This window comes from Elephantulus edwardii, unplaced genomic scaffold (assembly GCF_000299155.1).
Source record: "Elephantulus edwardii isolate Elephantulus edwardi_28Jun2011 unplaced genomic scaffold, EleEdw1.0 scaffold00236, whole genome shotgun sequence".
Taxonomy (NCBI): Eukaryota; Metazoa; Chordata; class Mammalia; order Macroscelidea; family Macroscelididae; genus Elephantulus; species Elephantulus edwardii.
Window position 1 is genome coordinate 982,181 of NW_006399986.1, and position 17,329 is coordinate 999,509.

The 17,329-nt window shown below is 49.0% G+C and overlaps 1 protein-coding gene across 2 annotated transcripts in view; it reads left to right on the top strand.

Moving 5' to 3' along the window:
• The window catches only part of SAE1 (SUMO1 activating enzyme subunit 1), an 81,549-nt gene extending 64,524 nt beyond the window's left edge, over positions 1-17,025 (top strand). Inside the window, exons 7-9 of one of the 2 annotated variants that reach the window (XM_006898628.1) lie at positions 5,916-6,060; positions 12,382-12,451; positions 16,933-17,025. In XM_006898628.1, the coding sequence (XP_006898690.1) occupies positions 5,916-6,060; positions 12,382-12,451; positions 16,933-17,025 (308 nt within the window). Of the gene's footprint in view, positions 1-5,915; positions 6,061-12,381; positions 12,453-16,932 lie in introns of those variants that run through there. The other variant, XM_006898629.1, reaches the window with a different exon arrangement.
• The last annotated feature ends 304 nt before the right edge of the window (positions 17,026-17,329 follow it).

A 17,329-nucleotide genomic window follows, 5' to 3' on the forward strand; every position in this document is an offset into this window, starting at 1 on the left:
AGAGCTGAGCGAGGATTCACCACTGATGCAGGGTCACCCTTGAGCCATAGAGTAGATCGAGTCACCCAGGTGAGTGGGGTGTGTCACCTCAGTGCACAGAGGCCTCAGGGCAGGTACCCCGCCTCTCCGGGTGTGGGCTGGCTGTAAGGTTGTGTAAGGACAGTGATCATGGTAAGCCAAGCCCTGTCCTAGAAACAGAGGTAAATGCTGCGATGATTCTCATTCTGTCGGCGAAGCTCAGGAACAGTGTCCCCTGGCCACGGTCACAGTAATTGGGAGAATAGGAATTCTCTTGTTTTTCAGGCAACAGCCCTGTGGAGTCTTCTTCACCACTGCCCTGTGCAGCCCATGAGTTTAGAATTTCTGTGGACCTAGAAGGGACAGCAGTCGATTGTGCCAAAGATTTTAAACATAAGGACAGCCACCTGTCCTGGGCAGTGTGAGTACTGAAGTGGCTTTGCCCCATGATGCAACTTGATGAGACCATCCATTTCTAAACACCCCCCCCCCTTAGGGGAGGTTCCCCTCGTTTTCAGGGTTCCTTTTCTAGTTAGCAGTCTGTTGTCTCAAGTTTGGTGTTTGTGTGTCTCACTAAACGATCAGCAAGGTGAAGTGGCCACTTGTTCGTCCAGCCCAGCAAAGGGCCTGGCACGCAGTCAGGGCTCCGTAGGGATTTATCAGAAGTTGGGAACATGCCAGGTCGACAGCCTTGCTTAGAGACTGGGCCCTTGGCCAGGAGGATAGCTGTACTTTGGAGTTTTGTGGGAGTGTACAGAACCCGGGAGTGGAGCTGGTTTCTGGGCTCCCTTCCTGAGGACAGTCCGAGCCAGTGTGTGGAGAAAGGATCCCCTTGAGGTTGAGCAGACGCAGAGAGATGGGAGGAGGCACAAGTTCGTGCCCCAGGTTTCAGCCAGGGCTGGCTCTGTTGGGCTTCACATTTAGTGTACCTTTTACACATTGGAAGCTTGTGGCAATTGTCTGCACCGTTTTTGTGGTTTTTTTTTTCCAGCAGGATGTGTCCTTGTCTCATAATTCTTACCAGAGTTCAAACTTTTTCGTAATGTTGTTTGACTAGACTACAGTGTGATATGTTTGCAGTGAAAGACTAGAAAGAGCACGTGACATTCGTTTTATCACAGGAGTCCAGAACCAGACCCGCCCGTCTGCCAGGTGTGCTAGCTCTTCCTCAGCTGACCTGGGCTGTTCCTGGAAAATAGCCCTTGCAACGAATCGGCAACATTGACTTCATTTTCTTTTTATGAAAATAACTGGGATTTGTCTTGTTTTAATGGCCTGAATGAGTATGCTAAGCTTAATCAGAGTGTGTAAATGCAGCAGGAAATTTGTCAAAAGAAATGCAGTGACTAATAATACTGCTTTTTAAGCTCCCAACAGCACCAATCTGATCTGAATTCCAGGAGTATTTTCTGTTGTGTTTTATTCCCCCCAGAGATGGTAATAATATTCACATGTACACAGTTTTTCTTTTAACTACATGAAAGGGCCCCTCTTCAGAGTTCTCCTTTCTCGTGACATGAGCACGTCCTGAACGGAAGCCTTGGCTGGGCCAGCATCTCCAGTGAAGAATGCCGTTCCCCTCGGACTTGAGCAACCTGAGTTAATTAAAAGGTTCAGATAAAGTTAATCATGTTTGGAACTCTCATTTTGCGCTGTGTTTTGATACCATCCGATGAGTCATCTTTTGGCAGTGCTGCAGCCTTCTTCCCTGCCGGGTTTGATCTGGACGGACCGGTTTGCTGGTCTGTCTGCTGGGGAGGCGCTCACAGAACTGCAGAGTCAACGTTGATCTGTGTGTGTCTGTGACTGGGGAGGGGCCGCAGCTGAACAAAGAGGAGGATTTAATAAGCGGGCTCTGGGCTCGTCAGGGGCGAGGGTCAGTTCTGAGGCCACAGCCTGTCTAGAGCATGGGCCTCTCCTCGACCCCTCCGCCCCAGTGAACTAGAGTGCTGACATTAGAAAAAGAGAATGAAATATCACTTCTGTTTGCTTTGCTGCAAATAAGTGGCCGGCCGGCCTGGCCGCCTTCCCGGAGGCCCGGAGCAGACTTCAGATGTGGTCAGTAAGGATCTGGACGGTGCCAGCCTGTCGGCCCATGTCCAAGCAGCCTGCCCCAGGAGGGCCAGGGACATGGCAGGCCAGTGACCGACTGCCTGCTCGCCTTCTCATCAGGTGGTCTGTCTTCTTTCTAAGATGAGATTGCTCCTTGGCTAAAGATGGATGGACCAGCTTTTATACACAGCCTCAGCCTCCACTTTTCTCAGCTCCTGAACTCAGAACGTAAAGCCCTTGAACTGAAGCAAGCAGTCAGGGACCATCTGGAAAATGCATACCACAGAATGTGGTCTGGTAGGACTTCTTCTGGGGCAGGGAGCCAGGAACCAGACCACATTGTCTTGGTTCCACATTGCAGCATGACCCTGCCCCTGGATCTGTGGTGATCAAGCAGCAGGCCTCTGAAGCCAGAGTGAGTCAAGAGTTTTACCCCAGGACTTAGAATACGTTCCTGAACCTCTGTCTCCTCATCTATAAAATGGGGAGGGTTGGAATATCTGCCCACCAACTAAGATGGAATGAGTGTTGATGACCATCACATGCTGGGGGCAGCACTGCCTTGCACATACGGGCACTGTATGCTATGAGGACTGCTGTTATCATAGTCTGAGCTTTGCCCAGGAGCTGTATTTTCTATCTTAAAGATGAAAAGCTTTATGATAGGACCAAGCAGGCACCCTCTTTTCTCAGTCTCCTCTCTAGTTGATGTTTGCTTTCTAGAGAGAACAGAACAGAGTGCACAAGATGCAGTGGTGGGTGCTGTCACTGCCAATGTGGGGCTGCTGGTGCCACCCCAGTTCTGTTTGCACGTGGCAGCCCTGTGCCGTGGGGCCTGGGCTGTGCAGCTCGAGCAGCCTGTGTGAGGCTTGCCTTACGTGCCTGGTCAGGAAACATTGCCACACATGCAGATCTGTCATGTCCTCCAAGGAGTGAGTGAGTGACTGGCTGTTGGCGTTTACTGTCTGGCGTTTACACAAGTGTCTGGCTGCACTTTGTTTTTGCAGGACATTGGTAGAAGAGGGAGCTGTGGTCCAAACAGGGATTGACTGCCGCTTCTGGGCCCTTTAATTGGAGCTTTGGTGTTTAAACAAGAAGATTGATTATTCAAATCTAAAAGCACCTTTGCAGGCGAGAAATGTGACACTGCTTTCCTAAACATTGCGACTTAAGAAACCTTATGGGGGGCACTTCTCTGCCCTGTTGGATGTCTGTAAGTCAGAAGTCAGCCCAGTTGTGACAGGATTGGTTTGGTCTGGAGTTCCAAATGCCGTATTTATTTACTGCATTTGGATTTACAGCAGCATGTCCAGGTTAGAGGTTCAAGCTGGAGTGATATTGAGGTCACTGTGGCCTCTCAATTATCTGCCATCTGCTCAGGTAAACTGAAGGTTCTAGGGGCTGTGTTCTTTTTTTTTAAAAAAATTTTTATTATTTTTGTGTGTGTACCGTCAAATCAGATCGGACTGGTACAGGAGGAGATTGTCCCTCCTTCCCCGGCAGAGCATCTGGTGGATTCGAACCGTGCGACTCTGGGATTGTAGTTGCAGCTCCTTGCCACTAGGCCACCAGAGCTCCTCAGGGCTGTGTTCTTAAAACAGAAGAATGAGGTTTCCAGATCGGAGATTGTGTCAAAACAGGTATTCAGGATTTTTCCTCCTTTTAATTCCCACCTGCAAAGCCCTGTACTGGACAAGCTATGGCTGCAGTGAATTAGAAAGCAGAAGCCTGTCTTGGACATTTGCACTGAGAAAAGTTTAAAAAACTCATAGCCAGTCAAGTCAATTTCAACTCTCATTGATCTGTGAATCCAAACCAAAAGCCAGGCTGATGCCTTCAGCTCAGTTCCAACTCATGACCACCTTCCATCTGGTTTCCAAGGCTGTAAATACGGAAGGTGGTTGTTTCATCCTTTTTAGAGCAGGATTTGAACTGCTGAACTTCTGGTTCACAGCCCAGTATTCCACTCATCACACCATCAGGGCCTCTTTAGAGACTTTATGGAGCAGGATAAAACTGCCCCGTGTACTTTTCAAGGCAGTAATCTTTATAGAAGCAGACTGCCGCATCTGCATCCTGCAGACCACCCACCTTTGAGCAGCCCAGGACTTAACCGCTGCATCACCAAAGCCCCTTCAATAAATAGCAAGCCTGGTGGAGTATGTAGCGGGACCTCTGTGCTTTGCGACCTTCTTGGAATGCTTCTTTCTGATCTTCTTAGGAACTTCTGTCAGGCTTCAGGGAGCTGGCTCCTATGATTCCTCAGTTCCCTCTCCTCATCCGTCGTCCCACCACGCAGCATGCACCCATGCAGAGACCACGACGCCTGTGCTCGCCCATCCTTGTAGCTGTGGTTCCTAGGTCTGCCTGACCTCGTAGATGCTGCCATGTGGGTTGAATGCATGAATTTGTGCTCCTTTGAGAGTTATCAGAGGGCTGCTCAGCCCGCCAAAATGATCAGTGAGTCTTAGAAAAATAGAAGAGGGGGAGCTCTGGTGGCCTAGTGGCAAGAAGCTGCACTGCAATCCCAGAGGAACACGGTTCGAATCCACCAGATGCTCTGCCGGAGAAGGAGGCGCAATATCCTCCTGTACCAATCAGATCTGATTTGGCGGTACACGCACACAAAATAATAAAAAAATAAAAAATAAAAAAAAAAGAAAAATAGAAGAGTGTGGATATTTTAGCCTACAGTGGCCTACGTTTTTAATGAGCCCCACAGCAGTATGTTTGGTGTTTTCATCTCACCTTATGTTCCAAGAGAGGCGCCCCTTGTTGTTTGGGGGGGGTTTTAAGTCTATCTTTATTTTTGTGACTACGATGTATCCTTCCTTTGTTTTTTACTTACTTTACTCACTCACTTGTTGTGTACCCTCAAATTTGATACTCACTTACTTGTTATGCACCGTCAAATCGGATCTAACTGGCACAGGAGGAGATTGCCCCTCCTTCTCCAGCAAAGGATCTGGTGGATTTGAACCGTGTGCCTTTGGGATTGCAGCACAGCTTCTTGCCACTAGGCCACCAGAGCTCCCTTGATAGGTACCCCTTATAATGGTAGAGTGTACAGCTTCGTGAATTTTAAATAAAAGGTTGTCTTCACAGTCGGCAAGCACTTGAGCAACAAGTGAAAGTGCATTGCATGCTTTAAAGGTGTGGTGTGCTGTCCCAGAGCACGTCTCGTTACCTGGGTCTCGGAGCTGAACCGAGAGACTCCCTCTGAGCCCTTGGCCCAGTGGGCACACCCAAGGCTGCTTTCCCTGCCTTGGGGAGGCTATCGGACACAAATACCATCCATCCTGGACAAGGGTAGAGTCGATGTTAATGTGCTTGTATTTTGACAAATTGGATCCTGCTCCTGCCGCTATCTTTTAAAGCTTTGTTAGGGTCTTTTCCCCCCATAGGGTCATCTGCCTGCCAGCATTTGAACCTTTCCTCTAAGTTCAAAGTCAAAATGAGAGATCCATTTCTGGCAGTCAACACACAGGATTTGTATGAAGGGAGGTTTTGTTTGGAGTGACACACCCGACTGATGAGTTTTTGCACTTGGCCGGCCTTTCTAGTGGAAGCAGCCCTTTGAACTCGTGCCGAGAGTGGGCCTCCCCAGCTGACCTCTCTTCTGGGTCATCAGCACTCCCTTCTCTGTCAGCTGGAAGTGCATCTCTAACACGCACACACACAAATTCACACGTGCGCTCACTCAGTCTCTCACACATCCACTCATGACTCACGTTTGCATTAACATTCTCCTTCCTGTGGAATTAGCAAGGGTTGAGTTCCCCACGCCTGGAAGCATTGCGATGGCAAAGCTGGCTTCGTAACCATGCTCTCCATTCCTCTCATAGTGCTCTTGAAATTCCGCACTGACAAAGGACGAGACCCAAGTTCCGAAACCTATGGGGAAGATTGTGAATTGCTGCTGCAGATTCGAAACGACGTGCTCGACTCGCTGGGCGTCAGTCCTAACCTGCTGCCTGAGGACTTTGTCAGGTTGGTCTCGGGGTGAAGTCCAGCTTAACCTGGACAGACAGATGTCTGTTTTCAGTATCTCCCTCTGTTTGGAGAAGTTCTTTATTTAAAGAATTGACCCGCTGGGAAGATCCCTCTCTGCTGCAGTCTGCCATAGGTCCTTACCTATCACACATTTTCCTTCCATGTGGTCCAAAACTCAGAGCAGTAGAAAAATCTACCTTCACTGTTCTGCAACTTCATCTTTTTGCTGTTCTTGACTTTGTAGGATGTTCCCAAATCATTACAGCTTCTTCCCTCCTCTCGATACCTCTGTATTCCAGGGTGTGGCGCACCTACTTGATCACACCATCCCAGACGAACTCAGTGTGTCCAGGCTTTGTTGTGACACCCTGCAGGAATGCATAATATTCTCATGTATATGTGTCTGTGTGTCGTTTTGTATGTGGGCTGATATGTCTACGGGACCGGAAAGGGTTGCTGGGCCAGAGGGGCATGATTGTCATTTGAAGAGTGTTGCCCTCTGCGTGTGGCTTTTCAACCTAAACCCAGCATCATCTCAGTGTAGAGAGTGGGGTATTCTCCTCAGGCTACTGGTCTTTTGCTCTTCTTCTGCACTCAGTCCCAGGATCTTGATTGAAGTGTAAGTGTTGACCGGTCCTGAACCTCTGCTTCACTCTGTATTCAGATTGTACTTGTTTGTTGTTGTTGTTGTTGTACCCATCAAGTAGATTTTTCACTCAAACCAACCCTGTGTAGAACTGAACAAAGCACTGTCCAGTCCTGTGCCATCTCCATAATCATCGCTGTGTTTGAGCCCATCGCTGCAGCCACTGCATCACTTCACCTCGTTGAGGGTCATCGCCTTCTTTTACGGACCCTCGAGCAAGCAAGATCTCTTTCCTCAGGTCCTTCGTGATAATCTGTCCCAAGTGTTTGAGATAAAGTCTCCCCATCCTCACTTCCTGTGAGCATCCTGGCTACGCTGCTCCCAAGACAGAGACGTGTGTGTTGCTGTTCTGTGTTTGTTCATTACTTATTGTTCCTTACCACCACCATATGCAGATGCACTGGGGCTTCCTCTGCCTTCCTTGTGCATCGTCCTGTTTTCACATGCATGTGAGATGAAACTTCCAGAAGGCGGCCAGTCTATGTTCACGCAGAAATTGCACTGTAAAGACCATACAGGTAGTATCATAGTAACAGTGTTGTTATTGTTGCTGTGTACCTTAGAGGGGGAACTGCCCATAGCTGACCGTCTGGCAGGCTTTTCAGAGACAGTTAATGGCACAGGAGGAGATTGCCCATCCTTCTTCCACCGAGAGCCGTGTCCCTTCAGGATGGCAGCGTGGCTTCTTGCCACTAGGCCACCAGAGCTCCTTATAGTAACAATAGGTGTGGTTTATTGAGCAACTGTTAAGCACCATGGATGTTGCTTTATGTACATGGTCTCCCTTAGTTCTCTCAACAGCCCGTTCTATAGCTGAGGAAACTAAAGCTCACAGAAGCAGAATGACTTCTGCACGGTTCTAGAATTACCAGCCCCACGTATTGAAGACTTTCTGTACTTATCAGCCGCATTAGTCACCACAGCAAGCCCCTGAGGTATGTATCAATTCCCCACGTCCTACGTGAGGAAACGGAGGCCCAGGACATCACTGCCTCTGGGCTCTAGTCGGTGGAGAGCCGCAATCCCATCTCCCCTCTTCTCCCCACACTGCTGACTTCTGGTGAAGTTGGTTGGATATTTTTGTTGCCGTTTTTGTTTTATTTTCGTTTTGGGATTTTTTTTTTATTTGCTTTTTGTGTTCTTTTGTTTGGTTCCCACCCCCACCCCCACCCTAACACAAATGACATTGATCAAATTCCCTTCTTTTCTTGTTCGTCTGTTCTTCACTTCTGCTTGAGAACCTCATTTAGACCCTAGTTGACTATCTAGCTGTTCAGTTCAGAGCTAGCAGGGACCTTTGAAGCCCCTTCAGAGCCTTTGCCCAGAGTGGGCTTCTGTCAGTAGATGGGGAATTTTTGAAGTTGGCAGTGTGTGAGTGCGGCCAGAGGAATTGCAGGCCAGCTCAGCGCTGGAAGATTGGGGTCCAGGAGAGGACCCCCTCCACCTCCCACCCCAGTGAGAAGTGAAAAGCAAGCCTTGCCTCTCTGGGCTTCCCAGCAGGTGAGAGACTGTCAGCACGCCCAAAAGCAAGGAGTCTCCCGGTGCCAGGCCGGGCCACGGGCCGTGATCAGGCAGCCGAGTGACTCATTTGGGCACTTAGAGTGATGAATGACCTGGCTCCTGTTCACCGCCCTGCTTCCCAGAAGGGGAAGCCACTTCCTCGCGAGTCACTGGCTGGCTTTGCGCTCAGAAGTGTTTTCCCTGCCTGCCTACCCTCTGCAGACTCTGCTTCCCCGGGCCTAGGTCCTGTGAGTTAGGTGCTCCACTCGAATGCCCTTCAAGTAAGAGGCATTCAGCCTCCTCTTAAAGCCTGGCTGGGTAGGTGGAGAGCGGATCTGAGATGCACCCAGGGCGCCGCCTGGCAGCTGAGCGTCCCCATCAAATGTCTGTGCCTCGTAAATTGCCAGCCACTGCTGCCACTTCTAAGGATAGCAATCTGTGCACAAGCCTTGGTCCTTCTCATTGGCAGAACCGGCCTGATAGTACATGGTATCATTTCAGTGACTGGATTTTTTTTCTTAAGAGCTTTATTGCTTTTTTGAAAGTAACAGGTGTCCATTACCAAACGGTTTTAAAAGACAAGAAAAGACTTACCCAGAACCCACTGAAGGAGGAGATGCAGCTAGCATTTTGGTGTCTAGGCTTATCATACACTTTATTCTGTGTACATGTTCGCCCTATCCCTAAAAGTCAGTGGTTCGAACCAAACAGCCACTGCACAGGAAGACAGTGTGGCTTCTGCATCTGTGAAGATTACCACTCTGCTCTGTCCTGTAGAATCACTTTTTGCTGGAATTGACTTCAAGACAACAGGCTTGGGGTTTTGGCAGGTGATCTTTCACCATCGTAATGCTCCAGAACCATGGGTTTTTTACTGTGCCATATTGGTGGACATTTAAGTGTACAGTTTTCCACTCTTAAGAATACTTAGAAACATTCGGGGAGCTCTGGTGGCCTAGTGGCAAGGAGCTGCAACTACAATGCCAGAGGCGCACGGTTCGAATCCACCAGATGCTCTGCCGGGGAAGGAGGGACAATCTCCTCCTGTACCAGTCAGATCTGATCTGACGGTACACTCCACACACACACACACACACACACAAAATTTAAAAAAAAAAGAATACTTAGGAACATTCATAATTTGTATATTTAGCTTAAGTTTAATATTTTTCAAATTACGTGAATATACCTGTTATGGAAAAGTGAGGCAGTACAGAACAGATTTACAAGTGAAAGTGGAAATTGCCTGGGAAAAACCCCACTGATTTCATATTCTGTATTTTTACACAATTTCTAACATCAAGTCACTTCTTACTCGGGCCCTGTAAGGACAAGGTAGAGCTGCCCCATAGGGTTTTAGAGTCCTTCTTTATATATTGGTTTGCATACAAAATTAATTTATATTGTTTTTTGCTTGTATATATTATTGATTTTTTTTAATCAATAATCATTGTTATTTAAGATGCATTCATTTTAGGAAGCAATTATACAATAGAAATTGGGAACAGGATTAAAGATAGTAGTACAGTGTAAGGAGTTAAAAAAAATCAGTTCATTATGAAGAATTTCAAACATACAGCAAACTTCAAAGAATTTTAGTACCGTAATGAATACTGCATTTCATTCACCTGGGTTATCATTGTTCAGATTTTGCTTTTTGGTAAAGGTGAAGGGCTTCGTGTTGACACGAGATTTCTGAATGTGTCCAAGTTCATGTATTGCATTTGGTTCTTATATCGTTTTCAAGCTAGAACAAGGGCGAACACGTACTAGAACCTTGGGAATACTGTAGACTCTTCTCTCTCCTGTAGGGCCACCATGAGTAGATGATAGCAAAATGACAGTCAGTTTTGCAGGGATTTTTTTTAAATCTAGAGTACATTTGTTTTATATCTTTGTTGAACTCATTTAGTAGTTTTAATAGATGGGGAGGTTTTCCTGAGGGTTTTTATATACACAGCAATGTCATCTATAGATAATATAGTATTAACATCTTCCTTCCTAACACCTTCCTTCCCAATCTGGGCATCTTGACTTTTTCCTTCCTTCCTTAATTGCCCTAGTCTGAACCTCCAATACAGCATGCAATAGAGCGGTGCGAACTGACGTCTTTATCTCGCTCCTGATATTAGAGCAAAACCATCTAGTCTTTAAGCATTAAATACAGTGATAACCGAAACCAGACCCATTGCTGTTCTCATCAGGACAGTGTTTCAAACAGAATTGTTTCATAGGATTCCAAGGCTCTGATATTTATGGACATAGACTATTGCATCTTTTGCTTAGGGAACAGCTGATGGAATTGAACTGCTAACTTGATTAGCAGCTGAGTGCCCTGAAATTGAGAGAATATTTTCCTAGTTTGTTAAATGACTTAAGTAAGTTGAATTTTGTCACGTGCTTTCTCCATGTCAGTAATGGTGGCCATACAGTTCCTGCCTTTTATTCTGTTAATGCAGTCTATTGCATTGATGAATTTCCAGAACTATGACCCAGTTCATTTGTGGCCGATGTAGTGAAATGGGAACTAACCTGGTTTTGTAAAATGTAGGTAGCTGGAATGGGGAAAGTTACTGATGTAAGCCCTGAATGGAAGATTTGGAAGAGGCATAATAAGCCCTTTCCAGAGCCTGGTGTAGGAATTGGATTATTTCCAGGACTACAGACTTCAAAGCACATTCGAAGTGGTACTGTTGGCCTCCGTTTTTAGTGGGCCTCTGTCACTCCTAGCTCTGCCGTCATGTGATTTGGTTTCTGTGGGATGCACATGTTATTATTGTTTTCTGAGAAGATGATTGAGTTTCTAGTAGGACAGTTTACAGTTTTTCTGTTCTGCTGTTGTTTTCATATACCCATTTTACAGATTTGCTCCATCAGCTGTGATTAAATTGACAAGAAGCAGTTTGGAGCCCTGGAATTTTCATATGTTAAGCTAACCCTCCATTCCTGGCCTAAGTCATAATAAATTTAGAGGATGTGTTTAAGAGAGACAAAGATTTGAATGAACATTTACGAAGCAAATAAATTTTGTATTCAACCATGTTTATATATATTTTGATTTGTAACATTAATTTCAGTACCTTGCACAAAAAATAATTGCGTATTTCTCACTTCCTCTCCATAATTCTGATTTCCATTACTACTCCTATACCTCTCATTGTCTTCCCTTTCTTTCATGATACTGTGCTGATCTTCCCTTTATTTTACATATTGTTGTATGTGCCGTCGAGTGGCCTGCGACTCATAGCGTCCCTATGTACAACAGCCCTAAACCCTGCTCTATCCTGAGCCAATCACACTGTCTCTGACACCTACCCCCATAACCCAGACACTGAATCAATCCATCTCATTGAGGGTCTTCCTTCCTGCGCTGTCCCTCCACCCTCCCAAGCATGACAGTTCAACTTGTGCAGATTTTACTGTATTTGGGTTAAAAAAAAAAGATGATGCCTATGTAAATAAATTCACTTTGTACAGCACGTGAGAGCACCATGCTACAAAGAACAGAGATGGTCTCATCGTGTCCAGATTCCTCAGGCAGCCGCCGTGTAGCTGCTTGGTGTCCAGTGCCCACCTCTGGGCAGGTGCTGGAGGAGCCCTTTGGCTCCCAGGATGGTGTGTCAGCAGCAGGTGACCGCTTCTGTGGAAGTGTGCCTTCTGGGTGACCAGATGAGCCCCTTTCTGTGTGGGCAGCCAAGACTTTTCTGTCCCTCGGTTATCGTTTCCGGCCCCACATTTCCCAGGCCTCCTGCGTGTTAACACAGGCCTCTTTGCTGACATATGTCTGGGAGCAGCATCCCAAGCCCACCACCCATTCATTACGGGTGAGGAGAGAATTACGAGAATGTGACCAGGGCATTGAAACATCTGATATTTGTAAAACCTTATTTTAGAAAGCATGGATATAGTCTTTCCTTAAATTGGAAAAAAAAAAAGTGTTGTGAAAGGATTCCTGTTGCCCAGAGTTCAAAGGTCTTTCCCAAGCACTCCCTCACCCTGGATCCAGTTTCCTTTCCACGCCTGGATGCCAGCATTAGCATTGCTCCGGGTTCACACCCTGGGAGCAGGCCATGTTTGTATGATGTTTTCACCCGGGGCCCACTGCTGAACTTCTCCAGATGTCGTCGGCATGCCTGTCATCTGGGGCTCATCTCACTGGTCTTCTCTTTCAGGTACTGCTTCTCTGAGATGGCCCCTGTTTGCGCCGTGGTTGGCGGTATCTTGGCACAGGAAATTGTGAAGGTAAAAAAAAACTCCTCACCATGGTGTAGAGCTGACCCAGGACAATGTGACTGTCAGTGGACCAGAAGACAGGGTAGCCTAGGAGCCAACCCAGCCTACCGTTTGGGGTGGTTTTCCCTCTCATCCTTCTCCACCTCTTCTTTTTCCTACCATTCTGTGCAGGTAGGTGGTCATTCAGCACATGACCCGAGCGAGCGTGGTTGTGTGCTGAATAACCCTGCCGAGGTCAGAGCTCGCCTTAGTTTCTCATCAGTTTCTCATCCCTAACCCTAACCCTGGCCCTGGATGTGTATTTTTCCCCCCTCTAATACTGACAGTATTTGCCAGAAATGCAGCTTCTCTTGTGGTCTCTGAAACAGGGACCCTCCTATCCCCCAGTCAGGAGGAGGAAACAAGCCCAGAGAACTAAGCTGTTGAGTCAGTTCCAACTCGGAGCGATTCTGTAGGTCTGAATAGAACCACACCATAGTTTCCGAGGTCTGCCCAGCTTTCTGCTTCACTGAGTCCAAACCAGTGCCCTTTCATTTAGCAGCCGTGCATTTTAGCCAGTGCACTGGGCCTCCTTGAGCCTAGAGAAGGAACTCCAAAACCTGTGTTCTTTCTCACGACTTCATACGATTTCTCTCCATCCACCCATGACACTGGCTTCAAGCCTCTCCTGTCGTAGCTCGCAGATAGGTGTTTGTGCATTTAAGCAGTCAGTGCCTTTGAGGCAAATGCACTGTCCAGGGGACCCAGGAGGCCACACCGTGCAGAAGGGTGTGTCCCCTCAGAAGGGAAGTTTCTTGCCTGGGTCCCCTAACCCGTAATTTAGCTATTGGAGTCGTTCCTCATCCGTTTGGGTTTCTGAAACTATAGCATGTTCTCAGACGTCTTTTCTTTGAGAACATTGTTACTTGGTCAGTGGTGGTAAATTTGATTTTTGCAGAGCCTTGACTGTTCTCCATGATCCTAGGGCGGAGTTGAGTTTAAATTGTTTAACAGTGCCTTGCATGGTAGATGAATACTGAGACCCACTTCTCGGCCCTTTGTCTTCACATCTGTAGATCCAAAGCACAAGCCACCGTTTGGTAGCCCCAGCCTTTTCCTAAAGCCCTTCTTCTCTCCTGATCCTTCGTTCAGGGCCAGCTTCTGTCTTACCTCTGTCCTGAGCAGGGACATGCACCTAAGAGAAGGAAGGGAAGCAGCGGGGAGAGTTGTGAGGCCAGATTGGTCCCCCTCTGCCTTCGGGCCTAACCCCGAGTGGAATGGAGACATTGTCCGAGGCCCAGTCTGAGAGTTTGCAGTACCTTCCAGAGTCCTGTGTGAGGAAGGATTCCAAGGGTGCGTGTAGAGAGACTTCACAGGCTAGACGGCGGTATAGACCGTGCATTCATTCATCACACTGCCCGCAGAGGAAGTTCACTCTTCACTTCTTCCCTGTCCTTCTCCTTAATCCTTCTGTCCTACCCCTTCCTGACTTCCTGCCTTCATCCTTAGGCTAACGCTGATAGTTCCCGTTCTGGGGTTGGTCACTTTTAAGGAGAGGGCCCCTCTGCTGTAATGGCCCCTTACAGCCCATCTATTGTTTGCCTGAAAGTTGAGCCACGGAGATGGGTTTTGTTTTGGGCTCATAGGATGACTTAAAGGCCATAGTCCTCAGGTTCCTCCAGTCTCTGTTGGACAAGTAAACTTGGCCCTTTTTTCTTAGTCGTTTTTTAGGGACCTTTTTGTTTGTTTTTAACTGTGGCGCACCTGTGAATTTTTGTACTCGGTAATGACAGCAGCAGTAACAATAGGTGGCATTGGTTGGTAGCCCACTGGTTGCCAGACTGTGTTCTTTGCACAGGTGAACACAATTCATGAGGTCGGACCTGTCCGAGCCCCGAATGTACAGAGGAGGAGCTGAAGGACAGACATGTTAGATTGGGGGCCTCAGCAGCCCGGTTTCTGAGCCCTGTGCTTCACCACGGGGCTGCCCTGACCTGTCGCAAGGATGCCCCGGATGGTACCACCCTGAGGCAGCCATCCTTGTCCCCTCAGCCTCGGGTCCACACACCCTGCCAGGCTGCTCCCTGAGCTGCCCGTGTGGAATGGAGATTGGGGGTGGAGACAGGTGCCCTTGACCCCGTTGTTGGCGGTGCCACTCTGCAGCCCAGTCCTCACACTCACACAGCCCCCTCCTTCCTGCCGCTGGGACAGCTGCCGCCAGCATCTTGTTTCTGTTTATCCCGGCCAGCCCGAGGACTGCATTCTTGGTTGCTGGGCGTGTTTGGAATCTTCCCTGCCATCGTCATGCCTGGGAAGTGCTTTACCTTTTGCCCCATGATCACCCCGTGCCCTGCTCTCTTGTCTCCACCACGCCCCTTACTTAGCCTCCAGCCAGCTGGCCATGGGCCCTGTGGGTGGGGGCTCAGCCCTCTCCCTGCTCTCCTGTGAGGCCTCTCTCTGGTACCCTGCTTTTCTCATGCCCTTCCAGACACCACAGCCAACAACTCTGTCCTCTGGCAGGTCCCTGCAGACTCCGTGCTGCTTAGTGGGTTCCCTCTCCTGGGGTTTGGGCTCTCAGAGTTCATCTGCTGTGGGTCTCAGGCCCTGCTGCCAGGATAAGGGCTTGAGGTCCCCAGGTATTGATAGAACACTTGTTAGTACCCGTAGCTTCTCTATGTGCCTGGGCCTGTTACAAGTCTGATGGCATTTCCTGGCCACCAGAAATAGCAAGCAGGTGCTCCAGGGTTTTCTGTTGAGATGCAAGCTCAAGGAGGCACACCTGATTCCAGACCCCAGCGGGTGGTGGCCAGATCAACACCTTCAAACCAGCCAGCACTTCTCCTCCAGCCTGGCCTCCCTACTGCAGACACAGTCATCTCCCCAGACCTCTGCCCACTGCCAGGGATTCTCCCTGTCCGAGGAGTCTGGGCACCGTGGCCTGGCTTTGATGCCCACCAGCCCCTTCCTCCCATCTCTCAGTTTAGAGTGCCTGTCTTCCTCCTGCCGGCACACACACACGGAGTTTCATCATCTAGACAGATCTGAGGTCATAAACCCGGTACACAGGGCCGTCATCCAACTGCCCCATTTATGAAATAGCTACATGGATTATAAAATTCATTGCCATTGAGTCACGTCTAAGTCATGGCCACTATCTGTCAGGTTTCTGAGGCTGTAAATCTACACCCCACCTCAGTGGTACAGTGTATTGAGTATTTGGGCTGCTAACAAAAGAGTCGAGTTTAGAGTCTCTGTAAAAAAGATTTACAGCCTCGGAAACCTAATACAGTGTCAGTGAGTCCAAATCCAATCCAGCAGCAGGTGTGGGTGAGTAAATCTTCAGGAGGGGAGCAACTGGGGGGTGTGAACCTCTGACATTTTGGTGTCAGCCCATCACGTTACATGCCACACCACCAATGCCCCTTGTACAGCTACATTTCAAATGTCAGTGTCACCATGGAGCATCACTTTGCGTGCGTTATCCCAGGCAGGCCTCCCCAGCTCTGTGGGCCTGTATGAGCTGCCATGGTCTCTGACGAGGCACTGCTCTGCTGTGCAGATGGTACCACTCAAGGAGAGGTGGAATCGTCCCCATTTCACACCAAGGAAAAGGAACGGGCTTGATCCTCCATTCACCGAGAAGGTGTGGGGGGGGCACGTTCATGAACCCAGAGAGCCTTCCTTCTGAATGCCTAGCGAAGGCTCTCCAGAACCATTGACCCGACCCAGCCGTAGGCAGTGCTCGTGTCCACTTCGCGGTAGCACTTGGTTAGTTCCAGGCCCCTGTGAACCCTCTCCCCAGAACATGCCCCACACGGGCTCAGCATGTCATCACACGCCCTGCGAGTTTGTCTTCACATTCCTATACTTCTGTTGACCTCTTCCAGGACCTCTGGGTCCTGGCGTCATCCTCTGGGAGGCAGGTGGGTCCTGCCACAGCAGTGCGCGTCCCCAGTGACTCTCTCCTCTCGGGTGATAAAGGTGACAGACAGCCCAAGAGCAAGGAAACAGATTGCTGCCTCTATCAGTTGAAATGTTATAAATAATCATTACTGCCCCCCACCACACCACGCTCCTCTGTGCTGGGCATTGTTTCAGATACTCCCAAGTCCATCTTCTGTTTTAATCCCCAGAATAATGCATATGTTATTCTCCTTTCACATGGGGAAAGTAGGGTTCAGGGAGGTTAAATGAGCTGAGAAAGGACAGAGCAGGGAGTGGTGACAACCACACATCTCCAGGCATCACCAGGATTGTCCCCTAGTGAGGGCCACTGCCACGAGACTCACACGTCCTCCTGCATTGGGAGCCCTGGCGGCCTAGTAGGATGAGCATTAGGCCGTTTCACACCCACTGGCCCCACTGTGGGAAAGAGGTGGGCCCTGCCCTGTCCTGTCCTATAAGGATTCACGTCGTTGGAAACCTCAGGGCAGTTGGCTCGGTGCTGGCTCTCATTTGGGCTGGTGGTCCTTTGTAAAGCTTGTGCTAACCTCTCTGGCTTTTCTCACCAGGCCCTGTCTCAGAGGGACCCTCCGCACAACAACTTCTTCTTCTTCGACGGCATGAAGGGGAGTGGGATTGTGGAGTGCCTCGGCCACAAGTGAACCCAAGGCGACGTGATGGCCCAGAGATGCTGACCCCATCATCCGAGACTCTGCCTGTCCCCTTCCCCTACAGGCACCTCCAGCGGGGGGAGTGAAGCAAATGGACCAGTACACACCACTTCTGCGAGTTTGTGACGGTGTAGGTAGCTGCTTCTACCTGCCGGCCTGTGTGCCCGCCCAGGCCCGCGGGCTCCCTAGAGGGTTTATCACCTCAGAGCACCCCTCTGGCGCCTCCCTGGTGTGCAGGCCCAGCCTCGCGGCCCCTGGGGCATCACCAAGATCCCTGCCAGGAACCAAGCTCGCC